Below are 17566 nucleotides of genomic sequence, written 5' to 3' on the forward strand. Positions count from 1 at the left end.
TCTAACAGAAGCTCAGCAGAGAGACGATGGTCTCAAGCTGCAGTTCCTTTAACGACCACTAAACTGAGGATCAGGACCCCGAGCCTACGAGGAGCGTTCGAGAATAAATCGTGATTTCAGGATTCAGGTTGAAATCACGACTTCATTCTCCTGAAATTTTTAACTTTTTCCTCATTATCTGCAACTCTTTTTTGCAGTTTTTATTAAATAAAAACTTTTATTGTTTTATGATTTTTTTCCTCATTTAATTACGTTATTTTTTGTTTTGTGACTTTTAAAACATTTATTTGACTTTTTTTTATTACATTGCAACTTATTTCCTTGTTTGGTGACTTGTTATCATTAAATACAGAATTCTGAGGTAGAATTAAAAAAGTAAAAACAGAACTTCCTGCTGTCGTTGACAGAAAATTAGAAACAAATGTTGTAAATCATATTTCTTTATTAAAGATTAAGAAACTCCAAGCAGCATATTCATAAATAAAATAAGGGTCTCCCTTAGATGTACGGTGACAGACTATATGCTATGACAGTTCATGTTCTCATCTTCGTCTGATGGGGGTGCTGGAGATTAAACGTAAAGGGGGGGGGGGCACACAGAGACGCTGCTCGGACCAATCGGAGCCTCTGGATCGTGGCTCTGAGTCCGTCGTGTTACAGTTAGAAAATGTCCAAGTTAGAGTTTGTCCTGACGAGAGCTGCGTCCACAACGATGATCAACTCATGATAAAAACTGTTCTTCGTCCTTTTCCAAATGAACGCGTCACGTTCACGTCATGTGATCGGAGTCTGTTCCCACACGAGACGAGAAATTTCACTTTTTTAAGAAATAATGTTTTTTTCATGATTCTCTGAAAAGAAGAAATTCAATCATGACATATTTGTTTTTGGGGCATTTGAACGAAACCAGATGTTGAACATCTGGATCCACAGTTTCACATGAAACCTTTTTTCATTTGGATTTATTGCATCAAAAAAAGAAAACAGTGAAAGCAGCAGAATAAACGGATGTTTGGTGAAGTTTAGTCGTGAATCAGATTCAGTAATTATAACGTTCAGTTCAAACACAAACTTTTTATGTAAAACTTTGATGAAACTTTACAGAGTTTGTGTCCTGACATGAAGAATTGTTCCTTTTTCTTTTATTAACTTAAACATGAACTTAGACTTAAAGTATGACCAGGATCCATGTGTGACCTCAGAACTCAAATTTAATTTCACTTTTGTTTTTTCACATTTTTTCCAGAAACATTCTCGGTTTTATAAAAATCTGAATAGGAACCATTAAATAGTTTGTTCAACATCTGGTGAACAACAGCACAAATAGGAAAAGAACAGACTTTGACTGTGATGAAACTAAATCTGAACACAGTACGTTTGAACGCATTAGCATTAGCATTAGCTCGTCACAGTATTCTGCAGGTTTTCTTGTCGTATTCTGAGACTTTTGTCCTAAATCTCTGAACCTGGTTCTCGAGTCTCAGATTCTTTCATTTCCACAAACACGGAGCAGATTCTGTTCAAGTTTCGATTATTACATTTTAACCTTTAACCTTTTTAATTGAACTGATAATTTCTGAAACCAAAAATCAGCAGCTTCTCTAAAGGTTGTGTAAAAATAAACCAAAGTAAATTTGTCATCAGCACCTGAACGCTCAGGTCGAGTTACAATTTAAAAAACTTGGTAAAAACAAAAGAAAAGTTATTGACTCTTGTTGCAGCATCGATATCGAAAATGTTCTGAAAATTACAAAAAGTGTTCAAACTGTTGCTGACGTACTGTAACTGAGGTAACCGGCTCTGTTTCCGTCTCTTTCATTCTGACTGATCGAAGTGAACGAATGGAAATGAAGTGAAAACTCATCAGGCCCATAAATGCACAGTAATCGCACTTATGAAAGTAAAAGGAGGGAAACGTGTGGTTTTCTACTTCCTGTTGAGAAGAACATCGTGTTTCACAAACATCTGGAGCAGCTGATTAAAATAACCTGTTCACATTAAATCCTCCGTATAAAAGTCAAAGACATTAAATATGTAGCTGTTCATTTTTATCGTCCGGTTAAATAGAACGAAGTTCAGGCTGCGTTCACTCGCTTGTTTGTCCCGACCAGATTTAGAAATATACGTAAAAAACAGCCGAGCAGTTTTCATTACTCGCAATGAAAACACAAAGAATTATGGGTAAATTCTTCCTCAAAGTAACGTCAAACTTATTTCTTCATGTCGACCAAAACAAACTTGTTTTCAGGAGAAGATGCTTCGTTTCACATCTCAGCACGAACGACGCAAGTACGAAAAAGATTGTTTATTAAAAATACATTAAAAACACGAAGAACGTCGGATTAAAGAAACAAAAAGACGATTAATGAACGATCACGTTCCAACAACAACATGAAGAGAAACACAGACTGGGAATAAAGATGGACGTCATGACAACATGTTGTTAGCCATTAAACCTGCTGGTGGCGCCAGAGGAACAGTTGAGATATTTGAACATATTTTCTACATTTTGTTTCGTGTTGTTGAACCAGATTCATCTTGTTTGTATTAAGTCCAGTCGATCGGCCGTCGGGTTTAAAGCTGAAAGTTTACGTATGAAGAAGAAAGAATTGAACAGCAGGTGAGAACTGAGCTCTTCTTCTTCTTCTTCTTCTTCACAAACTGAAACTTTGCCAAATAAAAAGTTTGTATAAAGAAACAAACGACAATAACCCCCCCCCCCCCACGTGTCGACTGGAAACAAACTCATTTCGTAGATTCAGTACAAATGAAAATAAACGGTGATTACTTCTCGTCCGATGCTGAAGATATATAGGGTCGGTACAGAGGTGCTTAACCGAAGGTGTCCAACACTAAAATGTCCCTACAGTGGTGCATCATGGGTAGTCGTTTACATCGATGAGTTGTGGAGAGACATCGTTAAATTTCGGCACTTAGAAAACAATCACAATGAATTTCGCGTCATTGTTTCATATTGAACAAAATGTACAAAGCCATTCAAACAGTCATAACGTTTTCATCAGGTTTATATACGTTGTTTTTAGCTCGTTTTGTTTGTTTTTTTATAACTCAACTTCAAAAATTGAGAATATTCAAAATACACTTTGACCTCACTTCGTTCTCTTGGTATTTACACGTATGTACAGGAGACAGCTGAACACCCCCCCCCCCCCCCGTTTCTCTGTGACGTGGTCGTTTCTGAACAGGAAGTGAGATACAAAAATCTTTTACTTTGTACATTTTGTTTTTTTTTTCTATAATAATCTTCCTCTGAAGACCCCCCCCCAACACACACACACACACACACACACACACACACACACACTCGTCATGATGCAGGTTGACCCCCCCCCCCCTATATGGATGTACTGTGAGTGGCCTCAATGGCTTCGGGTATGGGTCCTGCGGAGACTGCCTGGTAGGACATTGGCATGGGCGTCTTGCCAGGGCTCTGTCGGAAGAGCCCCCCGTTGGGGGCCCTGTGTTTGCACTGCATGGTGCCGCTGAGGCTGGAGCTGCTGAGCGGGTGGTGCAGGGGCAACATTGTGCTGCCAGGGCCCTGGGACGGAGGTAGTGTCCTGCCTAGGGTCCCCCCATGGTGAGGGTGGGGAAGAGGAGGAGGCGGCGCCCCCTCCCCGGGGAGGAAGGTGGTCACAGCGAGGCCCGAGGGGGGGTAGTCCCGCACGGACTCCGGCCCCGGCACCTGGCTGGGCTGCATGCTGCCGATGTCCAGCGCAGAGATCTCGATAGAGGGGCCGGGGATCTGCTTGTGGGCCAAGTCCTCGTCCAAAAGACTGTTCATACGCCGATGCACCTGCTCCAGATTCACCTCCTTGTCCTACAGAGGAGGAGCGGGGGGGTGAAGGACAGAGGGGAGACAGGGGGGGACACAGAGGCTGAGATTGGCGACGGGCCGGTTTCTCAGACTGATTCAGGTCTGATTCTGCTCCGCACATTCTCGTTCTGACACTGAATTTGGCCTTTGAGTTTTGATTGACGGGCTGACGTCTGAGCTCTGAGGCCACGAACCAGTTCGTCACAAACACTTTGAAATCAAACTTGGCCGGTGAGAATTAAAGCTTTGATGTCTGGAGCCGACTCCGTTTGTTGTAAAGTTATTCGAGTTGTTTTCTCTCGTTTGTTCGTGAGATTTAGAAACTGAGGAACCGATATTTTTCTTTTGACTCTGGATCTCAGATGTTTCAATTTAAATTTAAAAAAACAAACTGAATCTGAACGTGTTGCTTTGTTTGTTGTTTGTTTTTGCTGAATCCAGATTCTGTCGGGACTCGTCTGAACGCAGCTCGCTGACGTTAAAACAAGTCGTCACTTTACAACAAACTCGCTCGGTCAGTTGTTCCTGAACGAGGCTCCAGCATCAGTGAAATTAGTCACAGAAACACGAGTGAGATTCAGAACAATGACACATTTACACTGTGTATTAATATCACACATTTATTCATGTTGCAGTGATGTCAGCAGCAGGGCCGGGGCCCCCCCAAACCCACCCTGCAGCTCGACCTGAGGAAAAGTTTCGGAGCCCTTTTTAGATTTTTATTATTTCAAACACAAACTTACGACGAGAGTTAATTTCTGTGTTTTTTCATTATGACGTCGCCAAAGGTTTGTTTTTATTACAATTAGCAGGAAATGATGCGTGTGCTTTAATATTACGTATTTCTTTTAGTATCATCTCTTTATTTTGAAGGAGCCACAGGAAATGAAAATGATTGGTCAGCGTTAAGCTTCGACTTAGCTGTGTGCTAATGTGTCGGTTTTGAAATAAGAAAAACAAAAAAATATCTCGTTGAATTTCGTAGCTTTTCTTCTATAGTTGCATTTCTGGCAAACGAAAGCTGAAAAGTGTGTCTGCTGCCCCCTGCTGACCAGGATGTAATATGAGAGATCTGTGGCAGTAGACTGTGTCTGCTGTTACCACCAGTAACCACAGGTGTCGCCAAATCATCCAGGACTGAAATCTGAGGAATATTTCGAGTTAGACGACTTTATTTTCAATTTTCTTTTTCTTAATTTGAATTATTAAGAAGTTATTATGTTATTATTACTCCTACTGACATTTTTATATTTATGTACCTATTTCTTAATTCCTCTTAAATCAAAGTTTTATTGTTTAAAACTGAGAGAAACGTGTCTGTGATAGTCGTGAACAGAGCAGCTTGTGAAAACACGATTCCTCTGAGAGACGACCTCGAAGCCAGTGACAGCGTCCGAGCGCAGGTTTATCGTTCCGAGCGACCGCCGCCTGATTAGAACGTTTTCAGCTGCAGCGTCGAACTGACGTCTCGCCTGAAGAAATAAAAGTCTGCGATGAAACCTCAGTCGCTCCCGCAGGAGGGGAGGAGTTAAATCTCTCCTCTCTGCGTCTTTAGGGATTCAACCTGTCGAGAGGTTTGTGCTGGACTGTTGTTCCTGGTTCATTTAGGATTCGTGTGACTCTTTGAAACCTTTGGCTCAGAATTCAGTTTGGAACAAGTTGACTTTATATCAGCGTCTCTGCAGTGACGACTCCAAATCTGTGCTAACTGCTAACGTTAGCACAGAGACAAGTTCAGTGGTGATTCACTTTAGTTTGTTTTCAGGATTTCTTGTGATTCACAGTGAAACATGTGAACATGAGGTCAGAGGTCAGAGGTCAGCCCTTATGAGACGTGTCACAGTTAAAAATGTCAAACAGAAAAGCACCAGGACGGTTTCTGATGACCGGGGGGGGGGGGGGGGGGTCAGCATTAATGATGAGGTCACAGGAAGTCGAGCACCAGTTGAAACGTATGTAAAACGTATGATATCTTATCGTCTGCATAGATTAAAACCACAAATTCATTTTCCTGCAATCAACATCAAACTATCTGTTTCTCACTTCATGAACCGGATCATGATTTTTTCTTTGTTCAGAGCGGAAACGTCTTTAATAATTTTTATAATTTCAAACCTCATTCACAATTTTGTGCTAAGGAGAATTAGCTTGAGCAGTTTTACCAGCTGACGTTTAAATCATCACCTGTTAAACATTTTTAGTTTCAGGAGACGAAATAAAAACGACGAGATATTAAATCATTAGCTTGTGATCCTGTCATTTGGTTTATGGTGGAAATAGATTAAACATGTTAAATATATAACGTGTCATCAACACTCATGCTCATTATATTTTAGTGAAATATCTTTGGAGAGAAAACCAGAGATTTGTTTGCAGAACTTGTGCCACAGAAAAACCAGACTGAGTCAAGTTGTTTCTAGATGTTAGATTTAGAGAAGAATCCAGTGTCTACAGAACAGAGGTGGTGAAGGCACAGATGTGTTTTAGACGATTATTTGGGTCTTTTTGTTAAATAATTGTATAGGAGGTCTATTCTGACCTGTATCAATAGCTTCTGCTTCATCCCAGCCTCTCTCTCTCTCTGTCCAAATGTCCCTCCTCCCCTCCGATGAAGCAGTTGTAATGTCATTATATGTCAATGGACCAGAAACCCTTGCCAGTCTGTAATCCTTAGTAACCTGCACGAGATCAGACAGTCAAGTGTAAATAAAGAAATAAAGGGATAGATGGAGAGAGGGAGAGGAGACAGACAACACGGGCGTCCACATTGACATATAATCTTCAAGAAGACGTGAAACAGTGACAGTAGCAGGACTTATGAGCGACGGATGTCGGACACAGATCTTTTTACTAGAGGACGTTCACTTCAGCGTCTGCTCACACTTTAGTTTATGGATCCACGTGGAGGCTTCGTTTGTCCCCTGTCACATGACCAACGGCCCGACCCGTCTGCGGGGGTGGGTGTGGTAAACCTAGATTCTGTTTCCGTTTTTTAAAGTGTGTTAGAACAAAGTGTGTCTCAGCTCCTTCCTGTGGATTCAGATTCACTGTGTGATGAAGAAAACGTTCAACACTAAATGTCACTTAACAAACAGAAGAGAATGATGACGTGTCCGTTAATCATTTGTGACCTAATGTCCTTAACATATGTTTTTGAACTTTGTGTGAACATGAGAGATGTTGATTTATGTGATGATTAAAAAACTTTAGTTTTCCATCTTCAGATTATTCACAAGAGAGATTTAGACATTTTCTTATCATTGTTAATTTTTGTGAACGGTGAATTACAGAGAATTTTAATTCTGCTTAATTTGTTTATCATTCATTATTTAAATGTTCGTCCGCACATAAAAAGTTAAGATAGTTAAATTACACATTTAAATCCTCTGTCTTGTAATCAGCCGTAAATAATTAATCAATAAATCTGTTTATTAATCATCAGATGTTTCTTTGTTGTCGTCATTAATATTTATAAGATGCGTGAATGATTAATTGACTGTGATGTGGTTGTTATCTCAGGTTGTAATTGTGTGTTTTTATTCCTCTCGAGTGTGTTTGAGTGACAGGACATGAAGCAGCTGTGATAACGTTCAGATGAATAAATGACTTTTTGTTTCTTTGTCTCTTAAAGATTTTACACTTGAAGGAAAACGAGTTGAGAAAGTGTGTGTGTGTGTGTGTGTGTGTGTGTGTGTGTGTGTGTGTGTGTGTGTGTGTGTGCCTGAGCCATCTCTCCCACCTGCTAATTATAATCTCCACTCAGACCCTCAGGTGCAGGAAATTACCAAAGCTTCACAGTAGAAAATGAGTTTATAACAATAATTCAATAGCAGGCACTTGAATGGTGACGGAGTCGACTCTGTGGGGATTAATGATTAAAGTCTGCGGGCGCTCTCAGCTCTTTGTAACATGCAGGACAAGCCGGCAGCCACATCCTTCTTGTTGTAGCTAATTCGACTCAGTTTGCTCGTAAAGACTCGAGCGAGAGCGTCAAAGCGAAGTAAAACCTCCCGGTGGAGGAGGAGCTGCTGTCTATGAGCGTGTTAGTAGACGTGATGGTCGGAGGCTGCGCTGCTTTTAGAGGATGAGCTCTGTGAGTTCAGGACGAGGTGGGAGGAGATGGGCGGTAAAGAAAAAGAAATGGAGGGCGGTAATAATAATAATAATAATAATGATGATGATGATAATAATAATAAGAATAATAATAATACTAAGAGACCAAATTTGATTTCAATCAGTGGCCTGATGAGGTCAGCGCCCTCTGCCCCCGCTCTCTCTACACCCCCCTCCTCTACAGCTGGGTGTACTGGAGCTCCACTAAGTCTGGGCTCGCGTCAGCGGCTGGATCCTTAAAGTAGAGTGTGGCAGTGTCCTCCCCCCACTGGCCCGTCCGCCGGGCCCTGTGCTCAGTCACCTCTTTGGGCTGCTCCTGGCGGCAGCGGTTGCTGTTCCACCACGCCTCCAGCCCGGCCACCAGGCAGGCCAGCAGCAGGCCGGCGGCCAAGATGCAGAAGACGCCGGCGAAGCTGTGCAGCTTGAGGGAGCGGCCGTCGGGGCTGGCCCCGGCGTGGCTGTTGAGGTCACAGCGGCCGGTGCGAGGCCACCACTTCTGCTTCATGATGTCCAGGTCGCCTTTCTCCTGCAGCTCCAGGATCCTGGAGGAGAAGAGAAGGGACGCACAGAGAATTCTGATTTAATCCAAGGGTTGTGTTGGGCTGAATATTAAAGCTGCAGCTGTGAAAAACACCGGCTCTAAGGTTCGAGATTTAATCCTGGAACCAGGTCGAGCAGCGAGAATCAATACAAAGTTTGATTCATAGCAAAAGATGATATATTTCAGCCAAACATCAAAACGTTACGTCCAAAAGCTCTTTCATTAGATTTCTACAGAAGCGTATTCCATTCACTTGAAAAACAAAAAAACTCAGGTTTTTCTGAGTAATTTTTTTTTTGTTTGTTTTTTTAAATAATTTTTTCTGTTTTTCTTATAAAAAAAAATTTTCGGAGTAATTTTTTTTCTGAATTATCGAGATACTTCTGAACAAAGTCCTCGTGTTTCTGCGTAGAGTCGACAAACTAATGAGAATACATCAACATGACTTAAAGACAGAACGATCTCCCACAGTCTTCAATCAGTCCGAAAAACAGAAAAAAAAAAAGTTAGTCGGAAAATCGGAAAAAAAAATTCTCCAAAAAACAAACCAATTTTTTAATTTTTATTTTCAAGTGAACGTTCCGTGCTACAGAAATGCTGTTTTATGAGAATGTTTTATTTTGAAAATCGTGCTGATGTGACAGTAACTGTTTTTTCTGAGTAATTTAGTTTTTGAATTGTTTTTTCTTTTTCTGTTATTTGGAGTAAAAACTTTTTTAAAAAATTACTCCGAAAAACAGACAAAAAAATTTTTGTCAGAAAAACAGACAAAAAATTTTTTGTCAGAAAAACAGAAAAAATTATTCAAAAAAAATTGAATTTTTTTTTTCCCAAGTCAATGCAATACGCTTCTGTAGATTTCCACCTTTCACAGAATTGAACATGATATTTCTCCTGGAGAAAAGTGCCTGAATAAAGATGTGATTGTGTTTTGATGAAGTTGAAATAAATACTGAGAAGCTCTTAATTGGAAAGTGTTGTCTCATTGAATGGCTCGTTAAGGTTAATTAGCTGAGGACCTGATGCAGTGAGAGAAAGTTCATCACGTCATTTAAAAACAATCGATTTTATTTCTGCGAGGTTGAGAGCAGATGAAAATATAAGGCTTCATCTTTTCAGAATAAGAGCCGGATTGATTTAAGTTCCAGCTCACATGATGAATTGACACTTGGTTATTAAAAGACAACCTGCAGGGGGCGCTGGTTCAGACATTCAGCTCTGAAAACCTCATGTTTCGTCTCTTCATCATTTCAGATGCAGCTCTTCGTCTGCGACCCGAGGCGTTTTCATACTTCTGAAACGTGGAGTTCCGATGTTGTGGCGCCACCTTGTGCTGCTCAGTTTGACGACTTAATTAAACAAACAGCGACGTGCAACCTACGTTCAGCTGCAGTAGAATCTCGGCCCAATTTACTCAATTTAATCTGCTCAACTCAGCGTGAACGTGTTGAAGGTCAGCGCGCCACAGTACCCCCCCATCAAAACACCCCGAGGACAAACTAGTTCTTCAGCTGAATCGAGCAGCGGAGGCACAGGGAGGTCATTAACGGCAGGATTATCAAGAGCAGTGACGGGACGAGGTTTTCAAATGATGGTTGAAATGTGCAGATAATGGTTCTGCAGCTGAACAATAGCTCAGACCTCAGTTTAACACTCGGACACATTATCCCCTCGTCCCTGAGCGCCGCGCCTCGCTCCTGTGTAAAGACTTCATTAATAACTACCAGTGTTTGTCTCCATTCAGCAACACAAACTAATCCCCAAATAAACACACTGCTGCTTAATTAAAGAGGAAGAGCGAGGAGCAGAGGGGCGAGTGAGAAACTGACGCCTCACAATGAACCCGACGCTCGAGCGACTCGAGACCAGAGAAGAAGAAACTTCAGGAGTTTCACTGCAGAGTCAGAGCGTCGAGAGGATTCAAATCCTCAAACGTATTCAATTCAGGAATGTTCAGTTCATGTGTCTACATGTAAAAGTATTTATTAAATCTACAACATAGTTTCAGTACTTTAGTACTGAAGTACTTCAAGAGATTTGAGACAAAGGAAGAGGAGGACAGCAAGAGGACGAGGAGGAGGACGGAGATGGAAGCTGACAGCACAGGAGGGGAGTCGAGCGATGGCTCTGCTGGAGGAGGTGAAAATGACATTTGGATGCTGCTCTCGGGCCCCAGGCGGCTCCTCCCACTCAGCCGCAGGGTGAGGAGACACTTCCCAGAGAGCCCGCCCCCGCCACTTTCCTGAAGTTTGTCTACTTCCTGTTTCTCGTCTGCCGATCGATACGAGACGGATGAGAAAGTTTTCTCGTCTCGTGTGATTCCTCTAATTCATGATGTAATGACGCCGATCAATGTGATTCTTTAAACTCGCTCTGGGATCAATTTGTTTTGGAAGAGACGAGGTTTCACTCTGCGGCTCCAAGATTTCATCTTCAGCTCAAACTCTGAAGGAGATAAATGAATTAAGAAAAAACTAATCCAGCTTCACAAAATCAAATAAGTAATTAGTGCACGTCGCTGTGTTTACACATCGCACCATGAATAATCCCGTTTGCCTCACAACAGCGCTGCTTAATGCCGCCTCCTTTCATCTGAGCTTAGTTGAGTTTAGCGTCGGGCAGCGGCATCGATTTAACGCTGAGTGAAAACCGCCTGCAGGAGGTGATTCTCCGCTTGCACTCTACACCTTCATCAGCGCCGCAGGTTTCATCCTCCAGTCACAGCGTCTCTGCTCGAGTGTAATCTGACACTCATGGTTCAGAGCTCTGAGTGAATCTGGATATTATCTCTACTAAAACAAAATGTCTGATGAGGATGATACAGACTCGTCATCTCCTGCTCAGCTTCAGAAACGTTTCTCCTCAGTTTCCTCCGACACATTTCTCTCACAGGTAGAGACTCTGCGGCGTCACTCACTTCTGTGAGAACAGGTCTCTGTACGGGCTGCCGTGCTGCATGGCGATGCCGTAGCCTTTGCTGCTCATGCTGTTTCCTGACACGGTGATGGTGCAGTCGTCGTCCGTCAGCGCCGCATACTCCAGCACCGCCATGTCCCACAGGAAGGCGTACGGACTCTTCTTGGCCTGTAGACGAGAAAAACGAACACGCAGGTGACGACTCTTAAACACCTTCAGGTTCGGATCCTACAGAAAAACACTGGACTTGTTTGACCCATCAGGTTTTAGCTCAGCAGCCAATCAGAGACGCAGCTCTGTGGACAGGAGGGGACGGATTATATTTGGGTTTTGTCAAATATACAGTGTGGTACCTTGCGTATTCCCTCTGATGGACTGGACACAGAATAGTCCAAGCCGTTGTTCTTGCTGATCGTCCTCCACAGCTCAGCGTACGTGCTGTCCTGCTCCAGGGGGTTGGTCCCTTTGTTCCTGAAGTAGTCGTAGACCGCAGAGTCCCGGACTGTCCCGTAGTCCACGTCGATCTGCCGCACCAGGTCCTGGAACGACCTGAGGACACAGAGACAAACACCTGAGGAGGCCGAGTCGTTTCCAGAGACCAGGGAGTCCAAGAGTCTGAACATGTTTCATAACAAGTTTCTTCTTCCTGTTTCCGTCACTGCTCCTTCACTTACCTCCTGAAGTATCAACACCTGAGTGTCACCTGCACCTGAACATGTAGTGGGTCTTATTAGCATGCTAAGCTAGCTCTGGACCACATGCACAGTTTATAGTCTCAGGTCTGGACCAGCGACGGCAGCTGAAGCTCCAGAGTGGATTCAGTCTCAACTGAAGTATTGACTCTGCAGAGTCTTTGTGGACGGTCCCTGCATTGAATTCATTTAAATAAAGTTTAAATATTTGATTTCAACTGCAGCTGTGACTCCACACGTCAGTCGTTCTGTTTCCTGCTCGCCTCTACCCATAATCCTGTGCGTTGTCGGGTCAACACTTGAAGGTCATTCAGAAAAACACTTATCTATTAGGAGTGTGAATGTGCCTCTGCAGTGAGTAAGTCAAAGATTTTACTTTATTCTCACTTTGTTTCAGACACAAACTTTTTTTTATCTCACATATCTATTCTCTCCCTCGTGTCTCCGCCCCCCCGCCTCCTTCTATTTTCCTCTCCTCTGCAGACGTCATGTTTTCAGGTGTGATGCTGCGCTGGAGCCGCTGGAGCCGCTGGAGCCGCTGGAGCCGCTGGAGCCGCTGGAGCCGCTGGAGCAGCTCGAGGTCGAAGAACATTGTTTCAAGAGGAAACTGTTTGAAAATGTAAAAATCTTCATGTGGCAAACACACACACACGGTCACACACACACACACACACACACACACACACACACACACACACACACAAACACACACACACACACACACGGTCACACACACACACACACACACACACACACACACGGTCACACACACACACATACATACAGACACAGACACACACACACACGGTCACACACACACAGACACAGACACACACACACACACACGGTCACACACACACACACACACGGTCACATACACACGGTCACACACACACACACACACACACACACACACACGGTCACATACACACGGTCACACACACACACACACACACACACACACACACACACGGTCACATACACACACACGGTCACACACACACACACACACTGACACACACACACACACACGGTCACACACACACACACACACACACGGTCACACACACAGACACACACACACACACACACACACACACACACACACACACACACACACACACTCAGAAGTTAGATAGTCGGTCAGACTTTGATCTCCTAACTCTCTCGTCAAACGTTTGATCTTTAGCTTGTAACAGTGACCAGGAGGCAAACAGCTGTGAACACTGATGACGTCATCACTTCAGCTCGCGGCACGTTGGATCAAAACTGATGGAAGCGTTTCACACGTGATGCGGAGATCGACCATTCTACAGACTCAGTTTAGTCAGAACGAGCAGTTTAACGATGTTAGCAGGAGGCTAATGTTAGCTCGGGGCTAATGTTAGCTCGGGGCTAATGTTAGCTTGAGGCTAATGTTAGCTTGGACGATGAGACTACAATGTCCTTTTAAAACTCTTCATTAAATTTCTGTTACCAAATAAAATCCTTCAAGCAAAGATTCACTCTCAAACGTTAAATATCAGAAGTTGGGGAGAAAGAAAATCCTACATGAACAATAGATGAGACAATAAAACCAGACTGATGTTGAGCTAGTGTCCCGTTTAAATACTTATTAACTTATTACTCATGCTCATGTTTTACTTTAAATTTGTCCAGAGAAAAACTGATGAATAAAAAATAAACATCTGGAATGAAATAATCGCTTAAAGTTGGTGAGTTCTCAGGTTATTGATCATTAACATGTTATAATGATAGATAACGTGTTAATGATCAATAACATGTTAATGATCAGTAACAGCTGAGACGATGGAACTGACCAGCACACACATGGAGCAGGTCTCTGACAACCTGAAATAAAGAAACCTCTAGAGTTTATTTCCTCAGAGTTCTAAAAGCTCACAGTTCTTTCCCCTCCAGCTTTTCTCTGAGTCTGTGTTTGAAATAAAAAGCAGCAGTTTCACATTTTTACTTCAAGCTGCTCTGGAAGAAAAACATGAGAATTTGACTTTCAACCCACAGGATTCAGCCTCTCGACCTCAATTTCACGACAAGATGCTGGAAAACTTCAGGTTTTTTTAGCTTTAAACTTAATTCAAAGCTTTTTAAACCTGAGGTGAAATGAATGGATGTGATGATTTGACAGCTTCAGTTTCCAGACGTCACATTCAGTCAACATGAAATATTCTGTTTCCTCTTCCTGAATCTCAGACTAAATGTATTCCTGTTTATCTTTGACAAAGTTTTTATGAAGCTGCACATGAAATGTAAATCATGTTTGAACTTTAAAACGTTCTGTGTTGGAGATGCAGTGAAAGTTCATCCAAGATTTCATGTTTCAGCTGGGGTGACATCAGATTTTACTTTGTGCATGATTGTGATGTGAATGAGACGAGAACGAGAAGAAGATAAACGAAGAGATGGATCAGAGTTTGTTTCTCGTTCTCTTTCCAGAGTTAAAGACACTGAGTGTGTGTGTGTGTGTGTGTGTGTGTGTGTGTGTGTGTGTGTGTGTGTGTGTGTGTGTCTTACCATATAGCGTGGTCCATGCGGGACACAGTGAGGTATGCTGCCAGGTTTGCTGTGTACGAAGAACACACGATGAGCGTGAAGAGCCACCAGCTTCCCATGACGATCCTCAGAGCCACGGAGCCCACCACACTGTCCCCGCCTACACACACACACACACACACACACACATTTAGCAGGTTCAGTGTTTCCAGGCTGATGCTGAGCGACCTCTCTGTTAAGGGTTGCCAGGACGACGCCTGCCGCCACATTCAAACAGCGGGTGAGAGCGGCGCTCCATCAACCAGAGGCTGCCCAGCTGCAGCTAATGACAACCTGTTAGGCCTAAAAGGTTTCCCAGGCAACCTGCCAGACCATAATAGATGCAGCTGCTTCCCTGTGAGAGAGAGAATCTTTCTTCTGTTAGAAACCTCTTGTTCAGATGGATGGATGTTTAAGATCCAGCAGTAACACCACCTAATCATAAAAATGGATCTATATATATATATATATATACTAAAGATGTTTTCAGATGTTACGACCACAGACACGCTCCACACACGACCTCTGGACACAGACTCTCCACAGCAGGAAGCTGTCGGAGGAACAGCCAGAGGTTTTCAGGATGTTTGTCTTCCAAACTGTCAAAGACGTTTTAAAACATCGAGGACGTGTGAAGATATATGAAGGAGAGGACGTCGTTAAGGAAGTGACTAATATTTCACAATGTGAGGAGAATTTCAACAAGTGTGTGATCTTGTTTTTCAGGCTGTTTGAGATTTAAGACAAGATTTTAGTGCATTTTAATAAAGAGTCAGGTTTTAGAAAGAGGTCGATATCATGTCAGTGAATGTCCTCACTCACACACACACACACACACGCACGCACACACACACACACACACACACACACACACACACACACACACACACACACACACACACACACACACACGCACACACACACACACACATTCATTATTTCACCGACATTTCCTGCAGCTCTGAAATCTAAACCTCCCTCTAATTCATTTAAGCACTTTAAAGTTTTATGGCCTTGTTTCTGCTTTTCTGTTAAATATTTCCTTCGCTACAAATCCTTCTGTGATTATTTTCCCTCCTCTGTTGCTGTGTAATCCGTGTAACTGCTCCAAATTAAAACTCCCCAAAATCAAATTGAAATCCGCCTCTACAAGGCCGATAATCTCCCTGGTGCTGTGATCAGAAACCGTGAGAATCTCTCAAAGAGAGTTGTGCTTTGTTTTCCACTCGTCAGCTGATGTTTCACAGCAGGAGAACAGGAAACTGGCGTCGAGACGAGAAACTGAAACATCAGCTTCCACGAGTTCGATCAGTTTCAGGTTTCTATGAGAAACAACATCACTGCAGAGACGTTGATGTGAAAAAGAAAGTGATGCTTCTGTGAGCAGCAACAATTAAAATTCAATCTACGACTCGTCTCCACTCGTCTCCACCAAGAAACCAAAGCTCCAAAATCTGAACTTTCTTTTCGTCGTCAGAATCAATCGACTGAACTGTGTCTTAAATTCAGCTTCATCGAACCTGTGACTGAAAGTTAAGTTGATCCAACAGGATAAATTTAATTTACCTGATCTGAACCCTCCTCCCTGTTTCTACTGTTCGTCCATCCTTCCTCTCACCTTGCTGCACGAAGGCTCCGTAGACGATCCAGATGGCGCTGTGCAGAGTGCCCGACCCCACGCCGTTGGCCGGCTGGCCCGGTGGAGGATTCTGGCCGCCGGACGATCTCAGCACCTGCAGCCTGTTGAGCAGGAAGATGAGCACGCCCACCACAGGGATCGCTGCGGCGATGCACGCCCAGACTGCGAGGTCAAAGGGCGCGAAGAGAGAGAAGATGTTGATCTTCTCCTCGGGCTTTCGCAGCAGGATCCCGACGCTGTAGTCGAGGTAACGTTTGCTGAAGTCGACGATGTTCTCCCTCTCAGGTGTGATGGTGATGGCGGACACGGCCAGGTCGGCTTTCTGGAGGGAGGAGACGACACAGGGTCCAATTTTAACTTCACACTTTTTAGACCTTGGTGGTTTTTAACTCTGTATTTGAAGCAGATGAGAGATTGTAGCCGTCGGACGTCTGGAGCTAACGTTAGAGAAACACTGACATTTGCTCCTCCATGACTTTTACTTCCTGTCTCACCTTACTGATGAGGTCGCCGATCATGCCGTTCCACGACCCGTTTGGAAGCTGAGATCCGTATTTACTGTCGCTCACCTGGAAGAAAGATCCATCGAGTTCAGTCAGTAAAACCAGAGACGTTACAATCTGAAGCTCCAGAGGAAAATCTAATGAGAGCTGCTGTTATTTATAATATGTTGAATGTGCTTCAAGACGAGGCGATGACAGACGAGACAAACATGGTGGACAAAATCTCACGACGTGACTGATCCTATGAAAAGTAGCCTTCAGAACAAAGCTTTGGATCAGGATTAATGAAGACACTTGTCTCTGTGTCCGTCCCACCTGGTAGATCTCGTATTTGAAGCCCAGGATTTTGGCGAGGGCGTCCAGGACGTCGATGGAGAAACCTTTGTATCTCTTCGGCTGCCCCAGGATATTTTCTGCCACCATGACGAATGGGTCCTCCTGCAGAGAGAGAGAGAGGGAGAGAGAGAGAGAGAGTGAGAGAGAGAGAGAGAGGGAGAGAGAGAGAGAGAGGGAGAGAGAGAGTGTCTTAATGTGGTTTTAAATATCCTGTGATGTATTTTAGAGTCTTTTTTTCACCCACCAGTAAAGTGACCACCTTGACCGTGACGCCCTGCATGCCATTCTCTATCCGACTCTCCTTCAGACTTCCGTTGAGTCCATGAACTGAGTCCCACGTGGCGAGCTGCGGAAACAAAGACAAGACAGAACGTAAACGAGCCCAGAACAGAAACATCAGTGACACACGACTGAGTTTCAATTATTTCATTTGTTTGAGAG

The 17566-nt window shown here is 43.4% G+C and overlaps 1 protein-coding gene across 2 annotated transcripts in view; it reads right to left on the bottom strand.

Annotated features, from left to right (window-relative positions):
* Positions 1–422: 422 nt before the first annotated feature.
* grid1b (glutamate receptor, ionotropic, delta 1b) overlaps positions 423–17566 on the bottom strand; it is a 246133-nt gene continuing 228989 nt past the window's right edge. Inside the window, exons 9-18 of one of the 2 annotated variants that reach the window (XM_069517723.1) lie at positions 17370–17471; positions 17105–17227; positions 16781–16855; positions 16266–16608; positions 14630–14768; positions 11759–11954; positions 11407–11573; positions 8250–8490; positions 6375–6513; positions 423–3838 (exon numbers count right to left, since the gene is read on the bottom strand). In XM_069517723.1, the coding sequence (XP_069373824.1) occupies positions 3381–3838; positions 6375–6513; positions 8250–8490; positions 11407–11573; positions 11759–11954; positions 14630–14768; positions 16266–16608; positions 16781–16855; positions 17105–17227; positions 17370–17471 (1983 nt within the window). In that variant the 3' untranslated portion in view covers positions 423–3380. The remainder of the gene's footprint in view (positions 3839–6374; positions 6514–8249; positions 8491–11406; positions 11574–11758; positions 11955–14629; positions 14769–16265; positions 16609–16780; positions 16856–17104; positions 17228–17369; positions 17472–17566) is intronic. The other variant, XM_069517724.1, reaches the window with a different exon arrangement.

The sequence above is a fragment of the Paralichthys olivaceus genome, chromosome 21, assembly GCF_024713975.1.
Source record: "Paralichthys olivaceus isolate ysfri-2021 chromosome 21, ASM2471397v2, whole genome shotgun sequence".
Classification (NCBI taxonomy): Eukaryota; Metazoa; Chordata; class Actinopteri; order Pleuronectiformes; family Paralichthyidae; genus Paralichthys; species Paralichthys olivaceus.